The sequence below is a fragment of the Muscardinus avellanarius genome (genome assembly GCF_963383645.1).
Source record: "Muscardinus avellanarius genome assembly, chromosome: 4".
Classification (NCBI taxonomy): Eukaryota; Metazoa; Chordata; class Mammalia; order Rodentia; family Gliridae; genus Muscardinus; species Muscardinus avellanarius.
The window spans coordinates 41919229-41939272 of record NC_137789.1 but is presented as its reverse complement, the minus strand read 5'-3'; the positions used below and the strand labels follow the sequence as shown (position 1 = coordinate 41939272).

Below are 20044 nucleotides of genomic sequence, written 5' to 3'. Positions count from 1 at the left end.
ATGACTTTATCAACCCTGAGCTTAATATGGGAGCTCTTTGGGCCTTTTTATATCTAACCATGACACATTGTGAGTGGTAGTAACATACCTTAAGGCTTTCCTTTTATTTTAACTTTTTAATTTCTCTTGAGTTTTATATTCTTTTAAAAAACGATTTTAGCTGGGCATGGTGGTGCACACTTGTAATCCCCACGCTTGGGAGGTAGAGACAAGAGAATCATGCAGGTTCAAAGCCAGCCTCGCTGGCTTAAGAGACCCTGTTTCCAAATAAAAAAAATATAAAAATAGGTCTGGGAATATAGCCTGGAGATAGAAGGATTCCATCCCCAGTATCACCAAAAAATAAAAAAATGATTTTACATGTAAAATGCATTTAAGTTTATTCTCCTCCTTGACTCCACAAGATTACTGTGAGGCATACCTGAAGTTTCTTTGTAGTACTTCTTCCCTTACAAGAGGGAAAAGTAAACATGACAGAAAAAAAATAAACTAGAAGATGTGCAAGTGGTAAGTGTGACTTCTTTTGCAAGGCCTCATCTTCTGATGTTCTCACGACCATCATCAACTGATTTCTTCCTAAGAGTCTTGCTAGGTGAGGTGGTGCGTGCTTGCAATCCCAGTACTTGGGAGGCTGAGACAGGAGGATAGCAGGTTTGTAGCCAACCTCAGCTGGGGATGGAACCAAGGGGCATTCTACCTCCAAGCCACACCCCCCTTTTTTTCTTTATTCTGAAACATGGTCTCACTGATTGCAAAGGGCCTCACTAGCTGAGGCTGGCTGCAAACCGTGATCTCCAGTCTCAGCCTCCCAATGTTGTTATTACAAGCGTGCGCCACCGCAGCCAGCTAAGGGGTACCTTACTTTCATTAGCCAGCATCTACTCAGATTCCATGAGAACATGGACAGTTTGGGTTGCATAAAGTATCCACTTATATTTGGTCTACAAACAAAATGCTGTTAAGGAGAGACTCAAAAAATGTTTGAAAGGTAGATCGACTACTGATGTCTTTCTTTTAACCCTTGGCAGACATGTGCATTGCGATTGCGATTTCTCTTCTCATGATCCTGATATGTGCAATGGCTACTTATGGAGCATACAAGGTAAGCTGCCATAATAAGATACTGGACCTTTCCCCTATACATGTGATTTGTATGTGTACCCATAAGTATGAAGCCAGTATTCCCAGTTCTGTGAAGAATCTATGGAAGTTTAAATCTTGTGTTAATATCACATGGTACTAAGAACATCAATAAAACCCATATCAAATCCCAGGCATTCTGCTGAGCTGTGTCTGTTGGCCGCTGTTATTTGGCATGCACGTTGCCCTCATGACCTGACTGTATGCATTTCAATTCCTCCATTTCCCTTCAGATTAATAAAAGATGTTTTTGAGCTCAGCAGAATGTTTTGTCATCCTGGACACACTATCATGCTCTTTTCTCTTATGTTTAGCAACACGCTGCCTGGATCATCCCGTTCTTCTGTTACCAGATCTTCGATTTCGCCCTCAACACCTTGGTTGCGGTGACTGTGCTGGTTTACCCAAACTCTATTCAGGAGTACATACACCAGCTGGTATGTGGCCTCCCCGTGACAGTGCTTGTCCTGGGGGAACACTGGTTAAGTGAGGGACACAAATACAGATATAGAGTAGTGTGTGTGTGTGTGTGTGTGTGTGTGTGTGTGTGTGTGTGTGGTATTAGAGATTGAACTCAGAGGCATTCTGCCTCTGAGCTACACCTTGAGCCCTATTTTATTATTTATTTTTGAGACAGAGTCTTGCTAAGTTGCTGAAGCTGGCTGCAAACCTACAATCTTCCTGTCTCAGCCCCTCAAGTTCTAGGATTGCTGATTACAGATTTCTTTTCTTTGTGGTACTGGTGATTGAACCTAAGGATTTCTACCTCTTAGCTTATGCCCCTAACCCCCTTTTTATTTATTTGTTTGTTTGTTTGTTTTTGCTGATCTGGGGATGGAACCCATTTGACCTCCGAGCTACACCCCCTGCCCTATTTTTTATTCTTTATTTTGAAACACCATCTCATTGAGTTAAAGAGGGCCTCACTAAGTAGCTGAGGCTGTCTGCGAACCGTGATCCTCTGGTCTCAGCCTCCCAAATGCTGGGATTACAAGTGTGCGCTACCACACCGGCAAAAAAATTTTTATTTTGAAATGGTCTCACTAGGTTGCTGAGAATCTCTGGCTAAATTGTTGATGTTGGCCTTGAACCTGTGATCCTCCTGTCTCCTGTGTAATTTATGCATTCAGGTACTAATATTCCGGTATTGGGAAATTGCCCTGGTATTGATTCCCAATAAAAATGTTACAGGCAGCCAGAGATAGGCGCTGTACAAACAGGCAGGAAAAAACTGCAGCTTTGCCTGGTACACTTCAGAACTTCTTCCTGTGTTAACCCATAGTAGGAGGAATGTAAAGGCAATTAGAGCCTTAAGAATGTAGAAATAATTAGAAGCCCTGAAGTAGCACATAGCTCTGCCTGGCACTTGTTAAACTGTAAGGACAGCACCAGCCTTATGCCTTGCCTTTGAAGACTACACTCAGCTGCACTGGCTGCAGTCAGTGTCCCTGTCTCTCTTTTCTTTGGGATGCAGAATGTAAAATCCATATGTTCCTTCAAAGCACCCATAATTGGTGGGCAACTGATACAGCAGAAATAGGGAGAGATCATCGACACCTGCACTCTGTAAGTGGACTGTCTGGAGGCAAGCTTACACCACCTGCCTGAGAAAATGAGTTGCTATCTCGGTTGACGTGGTAATGCCAATAAGAGAATACAGCCAGAGACTATATTTAAGGGCAGGGGTCTGGAAGGAGGGAGCGCTCCATGTTTGGACTCTCAAGTGTGTCTGTCCAACACATACTGCTTTTCTGTCTCCTCTTCCTTCTTGCTTTATAAGACTTGTTTAGGCTACAACCCAGCTGTTAGTTCAGTTTTTCTGATCTGTTTGAATCCAGGAAAAGAACCCACCTTATGTTTCAAAACCGTAACACCAGAATTACAGGTGTGGGCCACCATGCCCAACTTGATCAGGGATTTAAAATTTTTCTCTTAAAGAGAAAGCTCTTTTGGTTTCTTAGGATTGTTTTTTTTTTTTTTTAATCATAACCTCCCTGAGCCTGAGACAGATAAGTTGGTGGCAATGATGGTGGCAATTGATATGCCTACCTAAATTATAATCTAGTTGCTAATAATCTTACTTTTTGGGGGGACGGGCTGGGGCTTGAATACAGGGATGCTTATACCATTGAACTACACCCCCAGATCTTTTTATTTTTATTTTGAAACTCAGTGCTCCACCATGACCGGCTCTGCTAATAATCTTTTCTGAGCCAAGTGTCAGCAGAAGATAGCTCTGCTGTAACATGGGAGAAATGGAACTCTACTATGTACCAGCCCCCAAACTTGTTTGACCACAAACACTTTTCTTCCCCAAGTATAATTTGGGAACTAGTTTTCTATTAAATGTCTTTTGTGATGAGCAGGTATTAAGCTAGTGGCTCACACCTGTAATTCTAGTACTTGGGAGGCTGAGGCAGGAGGATCTCAGGTTCAAAGCCAGAGCACAGTAAATTAGCAAGACTCTTTAATAAGTGAAAAGAGCTAGGGATGTAGCTCAGAGGCAGAATGTCCCTGGGTTCAATCCCCATACCACAAAATGTGTTGTCATTGTTGAGGTTACCATTCTCATTACTAATTGCTCCCTTTCATTTTAGAAAACTGGTCTGGGTGGTGGTTGAGCATTAGTGGCAAGAAAAGTTGCCATGTGCTAATTTCATCTATTACCTCTGGTGTACAGCTGAGTGTTCCTGAGTGAGGGGTTATATACGATAAGCAGGTTACAGGACTCACTCTGCCGAAGGATTATTTTTACTTCATGATGATGATCTGGTGCTGGGCTCCTAAAATCATCCTAGAGTGAGGAGGAAATGGGATCGAGGGACAGGTGGTGGTGATTAAGGACTGGGTGCTATATCCCATGCACTCTGGGATTGATGAGGAACATAAAGCCTAGTGTGCAGACCAGTGTAGAGAGGGCTGAGCGTCTCCTAGACTTCCCACAGTGTAGAGAGGGCTGAACGTCTCTTAGACTTCCCACTGTGCTCCACGGCATTCCATGTCTCCCTCGTTTACTTTAGAGCCACCAGTAGCATAATGATAATACTGGAAATGTTGACTGTAATTATATTGTGAGTTAAAAAAAACTCAGTGTCTACTTTTATTTATAATTACAAACCAAATTACACAAGTGAATATCTTCTATGTGTCCTACTGAGAGATCAGCGGGATCCACACACACATCATCACCAGTGCGTAAGAGGCGGCAGGGATGGGCATGTTGTAGTTCTCTTGTTAGAGACTCTTGTTGGCAGATTGAGATAGAGTGGTTTGGGAGAGGCTGTTATCTGAGCCTTCACTTAATTCTAATGCCTGTTCTGTTTATCTGTATATGTGGAGAATTTCAAACAGTTGGAATAAGTGATGTCTGCCTTTTATAGATCTCAACTCGGCATAGAAACTACGTCCACTTTTCTTGGGGAAGAGTTCATGATCATTAGGGAAAGGGGTCACGTACTTCCACTCTAATCCCTTCCTTTAATAAGCCACAGAAACTGTATGATTTCTTGTTGGTCTTGGGAGTAACATCCAGTTACTCCTACCACCCAAGTTTACTACTTAAAAAAAAAAAAAATCCTTACAGTCTCCAAGGAAAAACACTAGTTTTATGAGTTGATCACACACACACACACACACACACACACACACACACACACACACACACACAGACTTTGATTTTATTTCTTAGGTATTTGGCCCAGGATGAAAGATCTGAAAACCATTACCTGCTATTCATCCCAAGGAACAGGGACAGGCACTGGTTTTCTTCATCTTTTTCTCTAACATTTGAAACTCAGTACTGCTCATGCAAAATCTAAACACTTGGTATTGAGAAGAGGTGAAAGGTGATGTGGCCACACACACCTGCCCTGGCCATCACTGAGGCGCTGAGCAGATGCCCTGTTGCTCCCACCAACCAGGCGGACTTTGATCCTCTGGCAAGGTTTCCTTTGACCCGGTGGTGCAACAGTGTGGTCAGATGGTAGAGCTTTTCTTTCCTTTTTTTACCCCCTATGTGGTACTGGGAATCAAACCCAAGGTCACATGAAAGCTGTGTAAGAGCTCTACCACTGAACTGCACCCCCAGGCACAGGTTTTCTTTTTTTATTTTCTTTTTTTAATGCTGGAAATTCCCATTATTAGAAGATAATCTGCTTTCTGGGAATAAGTAACAACAAAAACATTACATATAAAGAAGACACCATTTTATTTTATTTTATTTTTTTAAATTTATTTTTATTGGTGCATTGTAATCATACATCACATTGGAATATAAGACTTAAGAGAATATACAAGCACACATCATCCAATTAGCCCTCATCCAGCTCCCATCCCATTCCCTCCCCCTCCCTCGATCCCATGCTTGTTTGGTGATTAACTTTGATACATATGTTTATGTACCTCCTGCTTTTTTTTTTTTTTTTTTTTTTTTTTTTGGTGGTACTGGGGTTCCTAGAAGCCCATCTACCTCGGGGCTACACTCCCAGACCTATTTTATACTTTTTTATTTTTAGAAACAGGGTCTTTTAAGCCAGCGCGGCTGACTTCGAACCTGCACGATCCTCCTGTCTCTGCCTCCCAAGTGCGGGGATTACAAGCGTGCGCCACCACGCCCGACTCGTACCTCCTGCTTTTTAAAGAGGCTCCATCCTCCCCTATTCCATACCCTCTGATTGGTCACCTTAATTGCTTCACTATAGGGCCCTTTCTATAGCTCGATCACTTCCTGTTGCCCGTTTCCTTCTAGTTATTGCTGATTAGGGGAAGCATCTGGTTTTAATTTTCTGTGATATTTCTCTGTGCATGCCGCATTGCAAATACCGATCCCACTCTTGACAGCCCCAGTTGTGGCCTGGCTACCCGGTGGACTGATCAGACCTCGCTGGCTCAAGCAGCAGCCTTGCCTCATGGGAGGCCCCGGTTCTGGCCTCGCTGGCCCCAACACTGACCTAACCCCTCGGCAGGCTCCGATCCCGGCCTCAGAGGCCTCAATAGCGGCTTTGCCTCACGGAAGGCTCCGATGCCGGCCAGTGGCCCCGGCACCGGCCTAACCCCTCAGCAGGCTCTGGTCCCGGCCTCGGAGGCCCCAGCATCGGCCTTGCCTTGCGGCAGGCTCCGATCCCAGCCTCGCTGGCCCCAGCACCAGCCTAACCCCTCGGCAGGCTCCGATCCCAGCCTCAAAGGCCTCAATAGTGGCCTTGCCTCATGGAAGGCTCCGATGCTGGCTGTTGGCCCCAGCACCGACCTAACCCCTCGGCAGGCTCCGATCCCGGCCTCGGAGGCCCCAGCACCGTCCTTGCCTCACGGCAGGCTCCGATCCCGGCCACGCTGGCCCCGGCACTGGCCTAACCCCTCGGCAGGCTCCGATCCCAGCCTCGGTGGCCTCAGTAATGGCTTGCCTCACAGCAGGCTCCGATCCCGGCCTCGCTGGCCCCAGCACTGGCCTGACCCCTCAGCAGGCTCCGATCCCGGCCTCGCTGGCCCCAGCACCGGCCTAACCCCTCGGCAGGCTCTGATCCCGGCCTTAGAGGCCTCAATAGTGGCTTTGCCTCACGGAAGGCTCCGATGCCAGCCAGTGGCCCCGGTACTGGCCTAACCCCTCGGCAGGCTCCGATCCCGGCCTCAGAGGCCTCAATAACGGCCTTGCCTCACGGAAGGCTCCGATGCCAGCCATTGGCCCCAGCACCGGCCTAACCTCTCGGCAGGCTCCGATCCTGGCCTCGGAGGCCCCAGCACCGGCCTTGCCTCACGGCAGACTCCGATCCCAGCCTCACTGGCCCCAGCACTGGCCTAACCCTCGGCAGGCTCTGATCCCGGCCTCAGAGGCCTCAATAGCAGCTTTGCCTCACGGAAGGCTCTGATCCCGGCCTCAGAGGCCTCAATAGCGGCTTTGCCTCACGGAAGACTCCGACGCCGGCCAGTGGCCCCGGCACTGGCCTAACCCCTCAGCAGGCTCCGATCCTGGCCTCGCTGGCCCCAGCATCGGCCTTGCCTTGCGGCAGGCTCCGATCCCAGCCTTGCTGGCTCCAGCACCAGCCTAACCCCTCAGCAGGCTCCAATCCCGGCCTCGGAGGCCTCAATAACGGCTTTGCCTCACGGAAGGCTCTGATGCCGGCTGTTGGCCCCAGCACTTGCCTAACACCTCGGCAGGCTCCGATCCCAGTCTCGGAGGCCCCAGCACCGGCCTTGCCTCACGGCAGGCTCCGATCCCAGCTTTGCTGTGTCCGTCACCAGCCTCACCTCTCGGCAGGCTCTAATCTGAGCACCTTCTTCGCCCAACTATTTGTCCCACATTCTCGAGGGTGCGTGGTGGTAGGTAGCATTCTGCCTCTGGGGTCATTACTTCAAAAGTTCCAGGTGTAATGTATCAGATCTCTGCCTCCCCTGAGTACTAGCCACTGCCATTGCCACTGCCTCCACCATTTCAAATCTTTCCCAAGCTCTCTTTTCACTCTGAATGTTGTCCAATCTTCCTAAGCATGTGCGACGGTAGCATTCAACCTTTGGTGTAATTTCTCCACAAAAAAAAAATAAATAAATAAATAAGGTTGGTAGGCTCCGATTTCTGCTTCTCCTGAATACAATTCTCCACTGCCAACACGGAGACCGCTTTCAGCACTGCCTTTCTCCTTGGTCTCCACTAAAGTCTTTCTCCTTACAGGTGATGTCCAAGATTCTTAACAATGTAGAGAAGAAGCAGTCCTCCTTAGCGGGGAATTTTTCCAATAATTCCAGTTCATTTTGGATAAGTTTTGTCTACATCTCCAGTATCCTGGCATCCACCACCTCCTTGACCCCCCTCCGATATTTTTCTTTTTTCTTTTTCTTTTCCTTTTTTACAGGGTCCTTCTGGGTGGAGAGGGGGGTCGCCTAGGGGAGCCCTGCCAGCGCCTGCCCACCTGCCCAGGGTCGGGGGCCCGGGGTCCTTCCGGGTGGAGGGGGGGGCGCCTGCCCACCTGCCCAGGGTCTTATTTTATTTTTGAGAAGACCCTATTAATTTTATTTTTGTGGCACTGGGGATGGAACCCAGGGGCATTCTACCTCTGAGCTACACCCCCAGCCATATTTTTTATTCTTTATTTTGAAACAGGGTCTCACTGAGTTGCAAAGGACACCACTAAGTAGTTGAGGCTGTCTGCAAACCGCCATCCTCCTGTCTCGGGCTCCCAAATGCTAGAATTACAAGCGTGTGCCACTACGCCAGGCTTGAAGACCACCACGCCAGGCTTGAAGACCCCATTTTAATAGGTTTCTTTTTGCTGTGCTGTGCGCATGTCCTTTAAAATGTCCAGAACTTGCAGAAAATCCAAATACAAGAGGTGTATAAATGATCCCTGGGTATAGACCCTGACCTCTACATTTTATAGGAGGAGGGCAGCAAAGTAATGTTAGGTTTCACTCCTGACTCTTCTTTAATTTTCCTTTTCTGGAATTTTTGTCTGAATCATGAACAGACTGGCCTGTCCTAATACTGTCTGTAGCCTTTTGTGTGCATGTGGTACTGAGGATTGAACCCAGGAACATTCTACCTCTGAGCTACACCTCATTTTTATTTTAAAAATAAAAATATATCCTATTTTTATTTTGAAACAAGGTCTTGCTAGGTTGGCAGAAGTCTGAGTGCCTCCTGAAGCTGTTCTCAAACTTGTGATCCTCCTGTCTCAGCTTCCCAAATACTGGGGTTACAAGCACGCGCCACCACGAGTAGAGGTAGATGAGACATTTGTATTGGTCCTAAATAATAATTGTCTATTTTAGCCTGTTGATTTCTTTTCTTTTTTTTTTTTTTTTTTAAGCAGTACTGGGGATGGAACCCAGGGGCATTCTACCTTCGAGCTACACCCCCATCCCTGCTTTTTATTCTTTATTTTGAAACGAGGTCTCACTGAGTTGCAAAGGACCTCACAAAAGTAGCTGAGGCTGGCTGTGAACCACAACCCTCCTGTCTCAGCCTTGGATGCTGGGATTACAAGCACACGCCACCATGCCTGGTTTGCTTGTTGGTTTCTGATGAGCACATCTGAATTCCTGTCTAAGGAATGTACTTTGAATGATTAATGGGATGTACTAATGGGACCCTTTCTTTTGCAGCCTCCTAATTTTCCCTACAAAGATGACATCATGTCGGTGAATCCTACCTGTTTGGTCCTTATTATTCTTCTGTTTATCAGCATTATCTTGACATTTAAGGTGAGCATAAAGATTTTATTTATGGTGTTAATGTTACCAATCAAGAATTATTCCAAGTGTTCAGACGAGAATATACTTATATAATATCATATATTTAGGGGCACTAGGGATTGAACCCAGAGGCATTCTACCCTCCAAGCTATACCCCCTGCCCAGTTCCATTTCTTATTTGGAAAGGGGGTCTCACTAGGTTGCTGAGAGTCTTGCTAAGTTGTTGAGGCTAGCTTTGAACCTACGATCCTCTTATCTTAGCCTCCCAAGTACTGGAATTATAAGTGCGCCACCACACTGGGCCACATACATAGTTTACATAATGATACTGCAATATGCATTATAATGTTCACATAATAGGCTTTTGGGATCATTTTATTTTATTTTTTGGTGGTACTGGGGGTGGAACCCAGAGGCTTTCTACCTCCGAGCTATACTCCCACATCTATTTATTTGGAAACAGGGTCTCACTAAGCACTGAGAGCCTCACTAAGTAGCTGAGGCTGGCTTCAAACTTGTGCGATCCTCCTTTCTTAGTCTCCCAAGTGCGGGGATTACAAGCGTGTGCCACCATGCCCGGCTTTTGGATTATTTTAAAATATAACGTGTTCTAGCTGGGCATGGTGGTGCATGCTTATAATCCTAGTACTTGGGAGGCTGAGACAGAAGAATTACACATTTGCTGCCAGCCTCAGCTACTTAGTGAGGCCCTCTGCAACTTAGGCCCTGTTTCAAAATAAAGAATATAAAAATGGGGCTGGGGGTATAGTTTGGAGGTAGAATACCCTAGGGTTCCATTCCCAATACCTCAAAAAAAAACAAAGAATAAAAAATAGGACTGGGGGTGTAGCTTAAAGGTAGAATGCCCCTGGGTTCAATTCACAGTACTGGAAACACACGCGCACACGCACACACAGAGCACAATTTGTATCTATCAATCTTATTAAATGAGTGTCATTTAATAAATAACCAGCTTTTAGATGGTGTGGTGGTATTCTTTTTCACTTATTAATAGTGCTACCATGATGCTTATGTATTTATTTCCTTAAGATATATTTTCTTTTTCTTTCTTTTTTCCTCTGGTCTGGAGATGGAACCCAGGGGCATTTGACCTCTGAGCTACACTCCCTGCCCTATTTCTTATTCTCTACTTTTTTTTTTTTTTTTTGGTGGTACTGGGTTTCCTGGAAGCCCTTCTACCTCTGGGCTACACTCCCAGACCTATTTTATAATTTTTAATATTTGGAAACAGGGTCTCTTAAGCCAGCGAGGCTGGCTTCAAACTTGTGCAATCCTCCTGTCTCCGCCTCCCAAGTGCGGGGATTACAAGCGTGCGCCACCACGCCTGGCTTATTCTCTACTTTTGAAACAGGGTCTCACTAAATTGTAGAGGGTCTCATTAAGTAGCTGAGACTGTTCGCAAACTGTGGTCCTCCAGTTTCAGCACCACCATGCCTGGCTAAGATATATTTTCTTAAAATAAGTTGAGTGTTACGGTGTGTGCCTGTGATCCCAGTACTTGGGAGGCTGAAACAGGAGGATTACACATTTGAGGACATCCTCAGCAAGTATTAAGACTCAACTTAGCAAGACCTTTTCTTTCTTTTCTTTTCTCTTTTCTTTTTTTCTTTCTTTTTTTTTCTTTTTTAATGGTACTAGACATGGAACCCAGGAGCTTTCTATCTCTGGGCTACACTCCCAGACCAATTTTGTATTTTTTTGGAAACAGGGTCTCACCAAGTTGCTGTGAGCCTCACTGAGTAGCTGAGGCTGGCTTCGTACCTGTGGGATCCTCTTGTCTCCGCCTCCCAATTACTGGGATTACAAGTGTGTGCCATCATGCCTTTCTACCCTGTTTCAAAATAAAAATAAAATATGGCTGGGGGTGTGACTTGAGGTAGAATGCCCCTGGGTTCATGCCCAGCACCACCACAAAATAAATAAATAAATAAACAAAATAAATTTAAAAATAGGACTGTGGGAGTGTAACTTGGAGGTAGAATGTCCCTGGGTTCAATCTTTAGTGTCAAAATGAATAAAAAAAATTTAAAAAAAACAGGGCATGCATAGAGTGAAGGCGTTGGTAGATGGTCAGACTGAAACACTGCGCCCTTACCTTCTTCAGTTGGGCACTACTTGTTCTTTTTCATCTTTGCCGATCTGATTATAACTGTAATCAAATTTTGTTTTATCATCTGTGTTTATGTGCTAGCAGGAAATTTTCAAATGGTCCATAGGCTTTGAACTTTTATATCTTAATACCTTCCATTGCTTTTATTTTGGTAATGAAATTACCATGTTCTTCAAAAGTCAAGCTTCAGTAAGTTTAAGGAAGTTACACTTAGGGAGAAAAGTCACTTAGTAGGCAGTGTGATAAAGAGAAGTAGGAAGAAAACGATTCATTGGAAATCAACTGAGGGGCTGGGGTGCAGCTCAGTGGTAGAGCACGTGCTTAGTATGCTCAGGACCCTGGGTTCAATCTCTGGTACCCTGCACCCCCCCAAAAAAAAAAAAAAGAAAAAGGAAGGAAGAAAGTTAAGTTGGGTTTTTGCCATTTGATACCACTCTGAATTAGTTTAGTAGGCACAGATTTGGGTTCTGGGACTTAGTGGTTGGCTGGTCCCACACCCCTTAGCTTCCTGTCCATCCAGTCGCCACCCTGTGTTGCCCCTGGCCTCCAAGCCCCTGAGCGTTGGCAGTGTCCCTGCGAGCAGCTCTCACAGCTTACTGCAGTGTTCTCTCTCTCTCTCTCTCCCTCTCCCTCTCTTTCCCTCCCCCCTCCCCCCCTCCCCCTCTCCCTCCCTCCCTCCCTCCCTCCCTCTTTTTTTTTTTTTTGCCTCCGGGCTATATTCCCACACCTATTTTTTATATTTTATTTGGAAACAGGTGTCACTAAGTTGCTAAGAGCCTCACCAAGTAGCTGAGGCTGGCTTTAAACCTGTGCGCTCCTCCTGTATCAGCCTCCCAAGCACTGAGATTACAAGCGTGCACCACCAGGGCCAGCTATATTTCTCTTTTTAAAATTTGTACTGAGTATTCCTTTTTTTTTTTTTTTTTTGTGGTATTGGTATTGGAACCCAGGGGTGTTCTACCTCCAAGCTACACCCCCAGCCCTATTTTTTAATTCTTTATTTTGAAACAAGGTCTCGCTGAGTTGCAAAGGGCCTCATTAAGTAGCTAAGGCTGTCCTTGAACCGTCATCCTCCTGCCTCCCAGATGCTGGGATTACAAGCATACGTCACCATGCCTGGCCTTTTTTAAAAAAATTTGAAGCAGGGTCTCACTAAGTTGTTGAAGCTGGTCTTGAACCTGTGATCCTCCTGTCTTAGCTTTTCAAGTAGTGGAATTTGTAATTTTAGTTGTTAATCTTTTATTGTGCCTAATTTATAAATTTTTCAGAAGTGTGTATGTGTAGGAATTAACATAGGGTAAGTATAGGTTTCAATACTGTCCATGGTTTTATATAACCACTGTGGGTCTTGGAGTGTGTACCCTAAACACAATGGGGTACTATGTTTATTAAGGGCCTCCTGTGTTCTAAGCAGTAGGGTTTGGTAACAAATAAGAAAATTCTCTGCCTTGTGGCTTTTGTAATTGCAAAACACAAGCACTGTCATAATTATCTCATAAAAGGCATCATACAGATTATTATTGTTATATATATATGTGTGTGTGTGTGTGTGTGTGTGTGTGTGTGTGTGTGTATATATATATATATATATATATTTTTTTTTTTTTTTTTTTTGCGGTACTGGAGATGGAACCCAGGGGCATTTTACCTCCAAACTACACCACTATTGTATCTGGTACTGGGAATTGAAACCAGAGCAGGTTCTACTTCTGAGCTACATCATTAGCCCTATTTCAGTGTCTCACTAAATTACCAGCACTCCCTCCAATCTGAGATCCTCCTGTCTCGGCCACCCATGCAGTGCTGGGATTATCAGTAACAAGCCGTTTCTCCTGACTTGTGTTTATTTATATTTTTTATCTTCTGCCCTGTCTAGGTTGCATTACTTTGAGAACATGGTCCATTCCTTCATTTTTATTTCCCTCTTAGAACTAAGCTGATGCCTTTCATCTTGAGACTCAGTAATTATTTGTTTAAATTTTAATTAAATTAATGGATATGGTGCTGTGACTTCACATAACAGTTTCCTGGATCAGTGGCTCTCACCACCTAAACTGGCTCTTCTAATAATTCACTACCACACCAGTACTCCGAGAGCCCAGAACAACACATTTGTCAGTTTCACTCTGTCCCAAGACAGAAAAGCAAGCAATGTTTACCACCCAGCTCTGCATGCAGGGCAGGGAGGGACGTGTCAGTGTGAGTTTGTTTGGGAAATACACTAAATATTTAATTCTCTAATTAATTCAAGATCAAAGAAATGTCAAATGAGAAATAGTCACTGAAATGAGTTAGGTTTTTCTCTGACTGGAGTGAAAAGAGCGGCATTACAGGGGCTTGGGAGTACAGACTGGAGCGCTGGGAACATCACAGTCCGTTCATCTGCTGTTGGGCCTCAGTTACAGATGTGTTGTCTTCACATCTGAGAGTTCTTCCATCATGGAGTCCTGTGTTCACTGCTAACAGACTGGATGAATAGTCTTCTTTTATAATACATAAACTATACACATAAGTACTGCTTTTTCATTTGTATTAAGATTCTTAGAAAACACAGGGCTCAAATTGGGCATGGTGGTCCGCATGCCTGCAATCCTAGTACTTGATGACTGAGACAGGAGGAATGCAGGTTTGAGGCCTCTGTTTCAATAAAAAGTAAAAAGGAAGCCAGGTGTGGTGGCGCATGCTTGTAATCCCAGCATTTGGGAGTCCGAGACAAGAGGATCGTGGTTCACCAACCGTCTCAGCTTAGTAAGCCCTTTGCAACTCAGTGAGACCCTGTTTCAAAATAAAGAATAAAAATTAGGGCTGAGGGTGTAGCTCAGAGGTTGAATGCCCTGGGTTCCATCCCTAGTATCACAAAATAGATAGATAGATAGATAGATAGATAGATAGATAGATAGATAGATAGATAGATAGGGCTAGGGCTATAGTTTGGAGGTAGAATGCCCCAGGGTTCCATCCCTAGTACCAAAATGTGTGGGTGGAGAAAGTCTATCCTCCCCCCATAAAGAAGTGGTAGTATTGTTGATTAAACTGAGAGTTTAAATGAATTCAATATATATATATATATATATATATATTTTTTTTTTTTTTTGCAGTACTGGGGGTGGAACCCAGGGACAGTCTACCTCCGAGTGACACCCCCAGCCCTATTTTTTATTCCTTTTTTTAAAATTTTTTTATTTTTGGTGGTACTGGGGTTCCTGGAAGCCCTTCTACCTCTGGGCTACACTCCCAGACCTATTTTTACATTTTTATTTGGAAACAGGGTCTCCTAAGCCAGCGCGCGCGGCTGGCTTCGAACCTGCGCGATCCTCCTGTCTCTGCCTCCCAAGCGCGGGGATTACAAGCATGCGCCACCACGCCTGGCTTTATTCCTTATTTTGAAACAGGGTCTCAGTGATTTGCAAAGGGCCTCACTAAGTAGCTGAGGCTGGCTTTGAACTTGCGCAATTCTCCTGTCTCGGCCTCCGAATGCTGGGATTACAAGCGTGCCACCACGCCCGGCTTTATGAGTACATTGTTAATGCGCCCTTTCCATCTTTTTCTTATTGTGGATCTGTAGCTTCAGGTCCTTGATGACATTCAAGAGACAGTTTATAAAGAGTAGTATACATTTTCATCTTAGCATCATCATAAAACCTGAATGCAAAAAATAATCAGTCAAATATGAATGCAGCACCAGACAACTTTTGGAGTATTTTACAGAATATTTCACCCTTTTTAATGCTTATATGTTTTGTTTGTTGAAGTATTGAGGATTGGACCCAGGGATGCTCTTACTCTGAGCTACACCCCCATCCCTTTTTATTTATTTATTTTTTTATTTTGAGAGAGATTCTCACTAAGGCTGGCTTCAAACTTGTGATCTTCTTGTCTCAGAATCCCAAGAATTGGGATTACAGGTATGCGCCACTGTGCTTGGGTAAATATGTTGTTATAAAACAAATTTATTGAGATATAATTCAGAACCAGGTATGGTGGCACATACCTGTAATACCAGTACTTGGGAGGCTGAGACAGGAGGATCACAGGTTTGAAATCAGCCTCAGCAATTTACTGAGGCTCTTAGCAACTTGGAAAGACCCTGTTTCAAAATAAGGCTGAGGGAGCCAGGAGTGGCGGCAAACACTTGTAATTTCAGTACTTTGGAGGCTGAGATGGGAGGATCGCAGGTTCACGGGCAGCCTCAGCAACTTAGTGCGGTCCTCTGAGACCTGTTTCCAAATAAAGAATAAAATACGGTACCACAAAAAATAAAATAGGGCTTGGGGTGTAGCTCAGAGGTATGATCATACCCCTGGGTCAAACCTGGTACCACACATACAATTAAGTAAGATAAAAAGGGCATTGGCCATCTTGGCACATGCTTGTAATCCCAGTACTTGGGGAGGCTGAGACAATTGGATTGCAGGTTCAAAGCCAGCCTCAGCAATGTAGGCAAGCTCTCAGAAACCTAATGAGACCCTCTTTCCAAATCAGTAAAATCGGGTAGGGGCACAGTGTGAAGGTAGGATGCCTTTAGGTTCAATCCCCAGTACCAAAACCAACAACAAAAAAATAGTTTAGAGAGAAGACTGCCCCTGGGTCTCCAGTACTACAAAAGCACATTGAAATAGATAAAATTTACCCATTTAAAGAATATAAGCATCTGGGTGTGGTGGTGCAAGCCTGTAACCCTAGTGCTTAGAAGGCTGAGACAGGAGGATCTCAGGTTTGAGGCCAGCCTCAGCAACTTAGTGAGGCTCTCGACAACTTAGTGAGACCCTGTTTCCAAGTAAATAAAGTAAGTATAAGTAGGGCTGGGGGTAGAGCCCAAAGTAGAATGTCTGGGTTTAATTGCCAGTACCACCCCCACCAACACACACAAAAGTACAAGCAGTTTTTCTCTTTTATATGTATATTTACAGAATTTTGAAATCATAGTTTTGTGGTTGTACAATGTGATTTTTAGAACATTTTGATCGCTCTGCATTCACCTTTTTTGGTATTAGAAATTGAACCCAGGGGCATTCTGTCTCTGAGCTACACCTTCAGCCCTATTAATTAATTAATTAATTAATTTTGCAGGTCTGGGGCTGGAATTTACCTCTGGGCATTTACCTCTGAGCTACAACCCCTGCCTAATTTTTTATTCTTTATTTTGAAACCGGGTCTCACTGAGTTGCGGAGGGCCTCACTAAGTAGCTGAGGCTGTCTGCGAACCACGATCCTCCAGTCTCAGCCTCCCGAATGCTGGGATTACAAGCGTGCGCCACCACGCCCGGCTTTTAATTTTTTATTTTGAGCAAGGTCTTGCTAAGTTGGTGCGGGTCTTGTTTAGATTGCGAGGCCGGTCTCAAACCTGTAATCCTCCAGTCTCAGCTCTCCAAATACTGGGATTGCGGGTGTACCTCCACCCCAGCTTGCCATTCGCTCTCAAACCTGCTCCCTCAACTACTTTCAAATTCTACAGATTTGCCTATTCTGGGCACGTCCCATAAATACAGTGATTTAATATGTGGTTGTGGCTAATTGCTTGCACTTAGCATCATATTTTCCAGGATCCTCTGTGTTGTACTTCCTACGTGTCAGAATTTTCTCTTGGTTGAGGAATAATATTCCTTGTGTGGGTACATACCACATTTTGTATATCCATTCATCAGTCAGTAGACATTTAGCTCGTTTGCACTGTGGGGTTATTATGAATAATGCTGCAGTGCGTATTTCTGTACAAGTTTTATATGTCTATAATGTTTTCATTTCCCTTGGTTATGTGCCTGGCAGTAGAGTTGTTGGGTCGTATGGTAACTCAGTTTTACTTTTTGAGCTTGTGTCATACTTTTTTTTTTTGTTGTTGTTGTTGGTACTGGGGTTTCTAGAAGCCCTTCTACCTCCGGGCTACACTCCCAGACCTATCTTAAACTTTTTTATTTGGAAACAGGGTCTCCTAAGCCAGCGCGCGGCTGGCTTCGAACCTGCGCGATCCTCCTGTCTCTGCCTCCCAAGCGCAGGGATTACAAGCGTGCCCACCACGCCCGGCTTGTGTCATACTTTTGCAAAGTAACTGCACCGTTTTGCGTTCTCTGTAGTATATGAGGTTTCTAATTTCTAAATGTCTAAATGTTTAGTCAAAAGAATTTTAGAGCTAAAAAGGATATAAAGGATATATATATATATATATGCATATATATGCACACATGTATATACTCTTTGTGTATATTATAAATTTGTGGTAATTATATAATTATAAAATTATATATAATTTTGTGGTGCTGGGAACTGAACCCAGGGATATTCTACCTCCAAGCTACACCCTGTGCCCTTTTTATTTTTTGTTATGAAACAGGGTCTCACTAGGTTGCTGAATGTCTCACTACTTAACTGAGGCTGTCCTTGAACCTAAGTGCTGGTATTACAAACTTGCATCACCACACCTGGCTTAGAAAGGAATTTTGAAATAATTTAGTTTTAATCTAATTATAGATAATTGAAAGAAAAGTGCTACAGGTTCATAGTATAATAATCTCCCATGAACTCATTTTTATTTCTAGTATGTCTTTATTCTACACATTAATTTTAAATATCTTTGGATTTTTCATTATGAAAATGGAAATGTTTTAATGAATTTTTGGACTGTAATATAAATGTATATGCTATGAACCATTTTTTAATAAAATGACTTCCATAATTAAAATTCAGGCAGTTGTGTAGAATAATAGAAATTTCCAAAGAAACAGAGGTTAAAAAATAGTGATAGCTTGGCGTAGTGGCGCACGCTTGTAATCCCAGAATTTGGGTGGCTGAGACCAGAGGATTGCGGTTCATGGACAGCCTCAGCTACTTAGTGGGGCCCTTTGAAACTTAGTGAGACCCTGTTTCAAAATAAAGGATAAAAAACAGGACAGGGGATGTAGCTCAGAGGTAGACCACCCCTGGGTTCCATCCCCAGACTCACACACACAAAAAAGGTGATAAGTGGGCTAATAAGTTTGATTCTGCTGTGAGTTTGGGGGCAGTAAATGTTAGTGGTAATTGCCTCTCCTAACTGCTGTAGCACCTGCCTCCCTAACTCTCATCATCAGCACCACCAGGTCCAACTTAACATTTGTAATTTTAAAGGCTTTTGGTTTAGTAGAGGTAATGTACATTTTAGTTTATGTAAGCAAAAGTTTTATAGTATGACTTTATGTTGTATGTTATTATCTCCTCATAATTTTAATTATTTGAGAATTAAAAACCTAATAACCATTACTCACTTTCAGGGCTATTTGATCAGCTGTGTTTGGAACTGCTACCGATACATCAACGGCAGAAACGCTTCTGATGTCCTGGTTTATGTTACCAGCAATGACACCACGGTAGGCGTAATGTTACTCGAGGTGCCCTCCCATGGCTCCTGGTGTGTCTGGTGTTAGCTGCTTTTTATTGTTGTTGAAATACAATCATCAGGTGTTCAGTAGTCATTAAGGGATTCATAGTTAAGTATATTTTATTTTTCTTTTTTTTTTTCTTTCTTTCTTTCTTTCTTTCTTTCTTTCTTTCTTTCTTTTTTTTTTTTTTTTTTTTGCGGGTCTGGGGATGGAACCCAGGGTTATTCAACCTCCGAGCTGCACACCCTGCCCCATTTTTATTCTTTATTTTGAAACCGGGTTTCACTGAGTTGCAGAGGGCCTCACTAAGTAGCTGAGGCTGTCTGCGAACCGGGATCCTCCAGGTCTCAGCCTCCCGAATGCTGGGATTACAAGCGTGTGCCCCCACGCCCGGCTTTATTTTATTTTTCTTATAGTTTATCAAAATTTACATGATTCAGCTTATAGTTTATTTTTAAAAAATAGATATGTAATATATGTACCTTACGCATACTTAGGAATCTTGAACCTGATTTAAGCCATGGTATATAATTCTAGATGTTATTCTGCATAGCATGTCTATAGTATTTCAATTTACATTTGAAATTAAACCAATAAATATTATTTTGTAGGTAGAAATGTAGAGGTTATGTCTTTAGAACTTGCCCAGTATATGAAAACCTTCCTGAAAGAATTTACATGACTTCTGTTCTACTGGTGGCTCATACTTCAAAATTCTAAACCTATCAGGATAGGACTTTGGGAAAATATTATTTTACTAGACATGTCCTTGAAACTGTTTTGTAACTTCTGAATTGTCTTGAAATGCTTGGCTCAGCAAGGTGAAGCGTAGACCCTCGGTTGGCCAGGCCCGCACCCCATCTTCTGTATTTGGTGCAGTGCTGTGTACAGGCAAGGCTCGAGCGTGTTCAGTTGAGAGGCGAGGTGATGACTTGAGGGGCGGGGCAGGTGGGGTGGTGGGCGGGTGGACAGGACAGGTGAAAGATACATAGAAATGTTGACCACGGTGAAACTAGAGAAGGAGGTTTTCTTTAAGTTCTGGTGGCTTGTCCTCTCTGTGATCCTAGGAGTAGTTTAACCTGTCCCTTTCTTTACTTTCTTGCATATAAACTGGAAATAAGTCAATATTACACGTAAATATATGGACGTGAGCTGGTTTTATGGCTGAATGCTGTGGCATATGCCTATAATCCTAGCATGTGGGAGGCTGAGACAGGAGGGTTGTAGGTTTGAGATCAAC

At 43.8% G+C, this 20044-nt stretch overlaps 1 protein-coding gene across 1 annotated transcript in view; it reads left to right on the top strand.

Moving 5' to 3' along the window:
* Nucleotides 1–20044, top strand: part of LAPTM4B (lysosomal protein transmembrane 4 beta) — a gene marked incomplete at both ends in the record, with an annotated part of 65770 nt that overhangs the window by 31129 nt on the left and 14597 nt on the right. Inside the window, 4 exons of the mRNA XM_080693962.1 lie at nucleotides 1029–1102; nucleotides 1455–1577; nucleotides 9232–9330; nucleotides 18697–18792. Coding sequence (XP_080550088.1) covers nucleotides 1029–1102; nucleotides 1455–1577; nucleotides 9232–9330; nucleotides 18697–18792 — 392 coding nt within the window. The remainder of the gene's footprint in view (nucleotides 1–1028; nucleotides 1103–1454; nucleotides 1578–9231; nucleotides 9331–18696; nucleotides 18793–20044) is intronic.